The sequence below is a fragment of the Lactuca virosa genome, chromosome 8 (genome assembly GCF_052849685.1).
Source record: "Lactuca virosa cultivar CGN04683 chromosome 8, Lactuca_virosa_CGN04683_v6, whole genome shotgun sequence".
Taxonomy (NCBI): domain Eukaryota; kingdom Viridiplantae; phylum Streptophyta; class Magnoliopsida; order Asterales; family Asteraceae; genus Lactuca; species Lactuca virosa.
Window position 1 is genome coordinate 125,415,503 of NC_136433.1, and position 7,071 is coordinate 125,422,573.

The 7,071-nt window shown below is 30.6% G+C and overlaps 1 protein-coding gene across 2 annotated transcripts; it reads right to left on the bottom strand.

Annotated features, from left to right (window-relative positions):
• Positions 1-1,489: 1,489 nt before the first annotated feature.
• Positions 1,490-3,863, bottom strand: LOC145133612 (ethylene-responsive transcription factor RAP2-7-like). 2 transcript variants are annotated; one of them, XM_079068543.1, is made up of 8 exons: positions 3,112-3,863; positions 2,986-3,011; positions 2,838-2,868; positions 2,646-2,733; positions 2,419-2,557; positions 2,200-2,333; positions 2,001-2,102; positions 1,490-1,890 (listed from the first exon to the last, which is right to left on the bottom strand). In XM_079068543.1, exons 1-8 carry the CDS (start codon positions 3,654-3,656, stop codon positions 1,672-1,674), a joined length of 1,284 nt encoding a protein of 427 aa, XP_078924669.1. In that variant the 5' UTR covers positions 3,657-3,863; the 3' UTR covers positions 1,490-1,671. The 2 variants fall into 2 exon arrangements, with proteins under 2 accessions (XP_078924669.1, XP_078924668.1); XM_079068542.1 differs by having other exon boundaries at positions 2,419-2,560; positions 3,112-3,862.
• Positions 3,864-7,071: the final 3,208 nt, after the last annotated feature.

A 7,071-nucleotide genomic window follows, 5' to 3' on the forward strand; every position in this document is an offset into this window, starting at 1 on the left:
GATTTTTCTTTGGTGTCCCCCGTTATGAAATTATTTGATGGATAGTATATCATTATTTCTCATTTTGTTTATAAAATATCTTAAAATCCAATTTAAAAAGATGTTAATCGTTTTTTATTCACATAAATTGGGTCTTCTAAAATATCTACCGAATAACATTTTATTTGCTTTTTAAGTTACCAACTTATATAATTGTATCCATTTGATCAACAAACTTTTCTTTTCGGTTCTAATATACCATCGATTATGTGGATACAACTAGTGACGTAGACTCTATGTTGGTTGGTAACTGACTATCACCGGTATCAATGGTATAATAGAACCAAAAAAAATGTTTGCTGGTCAATTAGATGCAATTAAAACTTCGGTGACTTCATGGGTAAATTTTGTGTTGTTGGTTGTCATTTTAGATCATTTTCCCTACAAATAAATACATGGATTTTATTTTTAGATTGTTTTAAACCAAAATAATGTCTCTGTTTTTTGTAAACTTTCATCTAGTCATTATTCCAAAGTAGCAATAATATTTAGTTTTATTTTATTATTACTAAAATATATTTTTAAACCTGTAAATTACTCAAATAGAATTTGATTAATTAATTTTTTTTAACACAAATACATCTTTTATATAGTCTGCAAAAAACGGGTTCACTCTTTGTAAGATTATCTATATTCTATAATAGTCATTATATAAAATTATTTGATAACTACAAGTTTGATTGTTTGAACATGTGTTTTAAATACTGTCTTTTTATGTTTTCTAAACTGTGTGTAAACTACGTGTAGATCAGCGCAGCGTGGATAACATCGGATTTCATTGACAATATTCCCTCACTTTGTGTCATGAAAATTAATAACCAGATACAGGTTAACATTAAATATTATATCTTTACATGTGAATATTAAAAATCAAATAAAAATTGTTTTTCATTTTATATGTTATCCCCGTTAACAACTAAATTTTAACTTATAAACACTTAAATATACATTTTAAACATACGATCCAAAATAAACCTTCACATGGAACATAATTCATTGTCATTTACGCTAGAAATTTAAAAAAAAAAAAAAAAAAAAAAAAGAAGATATTTTTGGTATCTAGACTATAGCTTGTTTTTCAATTTTGGTCCAAAAATAACCTCTTATGCAATTTTGGTCTTATTTGAGGTTTTCTATATCTTTTTTTTATCAGTATTCCAGATAAAATGATATATTTTTAGGAGAAAAATTACAAAAATAACAGTCATAGTTAGCAAAAAAATAGTAATTTTATTTTAAAGATGGACCAGAAACCCTACTAGAACATCAAATAAAAACAAAAATAAAACAAAAATGGGGAGTAAAATTGCAAAATTCAATTATATGAAGGGACCAATAATATAATTCATTCATAGATTAAAAAGAGTAGTCGTGGCAAATCCCTGTCCAATTAACCTTCAACTTGACCTTTCGAGTTATCCATTGGCCAAATAAATAAACAAGCAAAATGTGGCAAAACGGATGATCGCATCCTCTTTATTTAAATAAAAGCTTATGTACAACTTTTACTGCATAACATACAACTAACACATAGCAACCAATCCAAAATTGAAAGAAGCTAGATATTTATTTGGTGATGTGTATGTATGTGGAAACTGAAACAATCCAAAATATCAAAAGAATGACCGGAAATTATGGGGTAGGTGGTGGTGCTGGTGGCGGGGATGGCGGCGGCCTTAGCTGGTAGTAGTAATCCAAAGAGTTTGTGGCTGCCGGAGCTGGGAATCCTGATGATGCTGCAGTCAAAAATGTGGTTGGGATTTGATTCTGACCATGCAATTGCCATGCCCAGTTGGTGGGTCCCTGAAAACACCCTCCATTAATCATTCCGCTATTTCTTGCTGTTCCAACCTGAAAATAATTCAACTTGAATTTTATAAATATCTAAATTAAAAATTATAACAACTGTAAAACACAATTCATATGAAACTAGAAATTTACATCAAAGCTAATTAATTAACCTCGTGGTTGGGTAAGAAGGTAGGATGCATGGCTGACCATGGTGGACGATGCTCAGAAATCACTGGTAGACCTTTATGTGTCGTTGTAGCTCCGTTATCTGTCTGTTATATGAAAGTTAGTGTTCTTTTATGATGATATTGTGCATTCCGTTGCGGAATGGAAAACAATTTGCTTTGTTTTGTGGAATGAAATTATTACCTGTAATCTCCTAATGTCATGTAAGCCATGATGATTCAGCTGCATATGATCTAAGTTTCCATTCCTAGTTGAAGTCTTTCCAAGACTCGTAGGAGTTGAGATTCCCAAGTTTAAATCCAGATTGTGATCGTTTCCTGCATCATATTACACAGAAAGTTGAGTTTCGTTGAAATTTATTAAAAAAGAAAAAAAAAAAAAAAAAAAATCTGTGAGATTTACCGAAATGAGATGCAGAAAAAGTCTCCCCTTTTCCAAATTTGTTCATGGTCACCCCTCGGTACTTTGAGTTTCCCCTTGAAAACCCATTGCTATGGCGCCTTAGTAAGTGCACGAATTCTTCTTTGGAAAGATTCTTGATCTGCTATAATAATACAACAAGAACAAAGTAAACACAACGAGGTTGATTGTTGAAATGAATCGACTAGATTATCAATTGTGATGAAAACCTGATTCATGTCTTCCTCATAATCACAGAGATTAAAATTTATGTCAGCATCAACACCCCTAAATTTGATAGCGGCTCGATCGTAGGCTCTGGATATCACAACAATCAACAATTAAACTCCATTGATAAGCTTGAAGAGTATAACGAGAAAAGGTTACAAAGAAGATGTGAAAATTAACATCAGATTGTATACCTAGCTGCAGAATGAGCAGTGTCAAATCCTCCTAAATAAACAAATATCAAAATCCATCAAAATTGGTCAGATGTTTGAAGATGAACAAGCAAATATTTGTTACTAAAAGGGGAAAGAATTAGGGGGCCAATCAATTAATCCTTATTACCTAAATAGACTTGTTTCCCGCAATCCCTACATCAAACACATTGGTACAGGAATAATTTAGAACGAAAGCTACGTACAGAAATGTCAAAAACAATTAAAAAAGATAAAATCAAACTCAGGAACTAACCAGATATGCGATTCCCATCTACCAGTTCTTCTATAGAAGGTAACTCCTCTGTATTGTGAGCTTCTAGACCTAGGTCCCCTCCTACTCTTCTTCCCCACTTGATTTTGTTGTATAGTCGGCTTCTGTTGTTGTACTGGTATCGATCTCATCTCTTGCAATTCGTTATTATTAGGGAATAACAACAAGGAGTTCACCTGCTGCCCTTGATTTAAACTTCCTCCGCCATGACTCATCGGAAAAAGTGACCGAGTCACGAACTCGGACCGGGTCTGAGCCTGAGTCTGACTTGTTCGATCCTCATCGTTACTGTTGCTGAGCAGAGCACCAGTGTCCCCAACCTTTAAGATGTCAAAATTGAAGCAATGGAAGCTGTCTTCATCGCCGATAGCAGAAACGGAGTCTTCGTCGCCGCCCTCAACGACATTACTGGAATTACAACCTTCTGCATTCACTACCGATGAATTTGAAGTGGCTGATTCCTCCACATCCCCTCGAAAATCCGTCACCAAGTCTTCGTGAACAATGCTTAGATTAAGATCCAACATCACTACAGTTTCAAATATTAATTAGCTTGATTTTAAGTGATTTTACGATAAGTGAAGCTACTTCGCCGGAAGTCACCGGAGAAATCAACAACAGCCGCACAACGAATTATTGATTTACCTAAACAGTAACCACAGATAAGTACTTGACACAACTGGAGAGAGAGAGAGAGAGAGAGAGAGAGAGAGAGAGATTGGACGTATGAATAGGGGAACATGCAGTCCCAACTCCTAATTTAAGACTGAACAACCGCTCATCCTTAGGTGACCGGTAATACGGGTTTCCGGTCGTAAATCATGAATCATATTTTCATTTAATAAATATCAGGTATTTACCCTTTTATTTTTTTTATATGTTCGGATAACTTTATATATATATATATATATATATATATATATATATATATATATATATATATATTACATAGGATAAATAATTTGTTGGATGTGTTTACATATAACTATTATGACTGGCTGTAGCAAGTTACAACCGTTAACAATAGTTATATATGAATATTTTCAACAAGTTTGTTACATATATATGTATAAAATAATGAAGTTATTCTGATAATTCAATTTGCATTCTTTTTTATTTTATTTTAAAATTTAACCTAAATGGTAAATATTTTTAAAATCACACTATTTTGGTAAAAAAAAAATTAAAATACACTACTTTGGTATAAAAAACCCCAGATTTGACAAGGAAAAAATACATTGTTATTATAGAATTTTATTATTTAAGATATTAAATATAAAAATTAAACAATTACTAGAGACTAAAAGTAGCAAAGATAAGGACCAATAACATGAAATAAAACACCATCTACAATGAAATTTAATCCATGCATTATAGAAATTCAAAATATAAAAAAATAGAGCTGCTTCTTATTTACATCGATAACATTGCTTTAGTGTGTGTATATATATATATATATATATATATATATATATATATATATATATATATATATATATATATATATATAATTATGCTAACAAAAATGGTTCTCAACATGTCGTGACCAATTTAAATTTTCATAAATATTGTTTTAAGGAAATTTAACTGAATTTATTAATATTGCAAACATTGTGATCTACCACCTTAATAAAAAATAAAAATTAACTTATCAGGGTAATTACCTTTTCATTTTGTTTACATCTAGGTAACTTTGTTTTTGTTTTTTTTTGTACATATTTTGGTAACGAACTTGTTGGAAATGTTCACATATGACCATTATGACCGGTTGCAATTTGCTACAGCTGGTCATAATAGTCGTATACGAACATTTCCAAAAAGGTTGTTAACTAGATGTGTACAAAAAACGAAGTTACCCAGATATAAACAAAACGAAAATGTAATTACCTTGAAAAGTCAATTTCCCTAATAAATGTAGATGTTATCATCTTTTTATTGTATTTTACATGGTTTTATAACATTTCCTCTTGGATTCAAACTCAAAAATTAGATGGAAATAATCGTATGAGGCTGAGTGATTCCAAAATTCAAAATCGTATTCATTTTAATGATTTTTTATATTTATATTTATATTTGAACACTGATTTTCATGATTTAATAATCAAAATCGTGTGAAGGCGATTGAACAATAGTAACATAACAATATGATGGGTAGGATACAACTAATTGAAGGATTTCATCAATTAAAATTGAAAGGGGTAGGCAAACAAAGAAGAAGAAACAGAAATCGATGAGATTCTTATAGTCGGGAATAACTTAAATCAATATGTTGTATTCTATTTTGGTTACTACACATTCATTTCTTTTGTACACCTAAGTTTCTAAACAATATTCATTTTTTGTTGTAATACACTTTTATGTGTTTTTTTATTAATTTCATTACTAATATTTATTATTTATAATTAATAATGATTAAATTCTACCGTCTTGATATCTATATTTTACAACTTGGTTCATTAAATGAAACGGAATGCAAATCAAAAGTTGCATGTAGGTGCATATAAACTATATCAAATATTTATTATTTATAATTAATAGAAAATGTATATTGCTCCTGTTTGAGTGTCATAAACCAACAAGTGCAATTTGAAGAATATAGGTGTTTGAGTGTTTTTAGGTGAACAGACTCCCATCAACAACCGAAGTTAGAGGTCTTGTATGGTATTTGTCGATGTTCTTCATCAATTTAGGCATTGTAACTGCATTTAGACTAGAGAACGTCTCATCCCACCCACACCCATCCACAAAGATGTGCTTATTCCTTAGTAGGATCTTAAAGTAGTTGGAAAAAACATGAATGATTTCCATTTTTTGGATGACAACAATAATGATTTTTTGTCTCTTGTTTTGATATATTCTAGTAAAAATGTGTAGAATACTAATCTTTCACGTGAATTGTCATGGAACAAGAGACACATTTCCATTACTATCTTTTTGGGTCGATGATATAAGATTATAGGAAAATTTTATTATGTAATGAAACTTTATTATAAATAAAAATATAAAACTATGTAGATGAGAATTATATGATGGTTTTACTCTTTTTAACTAGTGTTATTTTTTAGAAATGTTCTCAAAAAGTTATAAATAATAACTTATAAATCCATATTAAAATAATGAAATTCAGGCCACAAAGTCCAGCAAATGTGTATATTTTACAATAATTTCCCTAACAACAAAATTTTCAAAAATTTATGAATGGATAACTACTTCTTAGACGATGACAATGCATATAAAATAGTAGTCTTCGACACACTTTCATCTAACTTGTCATGAACCAAAAAATAAATACAAATTCCAAAGTCTTTGGTACTATTTTTATCTTCATTACTATATGTATAGATCAAGCTAGTATTTCCTTTTTTTCTTTTATGTCATATTTAAACCGTTGCATAATTTTAGGTAAGAATCGACTCATAAAGACCGATTCCACACAATCTCTCATGGAGATTGAATTTATGTAATTCATGATACCAACAATTGTTATTTGATATTTAGGATTGCACATGACATGTTGTGTGTTATTGGATGACAACTGCTTTGCAGATCTCTTCTTGAACGTATGGATTCTCTTGTTTTGATAATATGTGGTTTAATTTTGTTTTCTACCATACCTAAAAATATTATATTGCCGTTTTTCTATTTCTTTTTCATTTTCGATTATTTAAATAATTATGAATATTATATTAAAAAACAAATTGTTCCACAACCACACCCTTCCACCCGAATTGTATCCCTTTCATCCCCACCAGACTTGTCGGATGATCGCCACCACTCGTTGGAAAATCGTGACACTCCATAAATCGTCGGAAATTGTTGCAGACATCTTCCCCTACCACTTTCCACTCTTTCTTCACACTTGCAAATGAAATCAGTCACTTAGGGTTCAAATCTAGAAAAACAAAAAGAAATCGATTTAAATCCAAAAAAAACGTGTTCTCC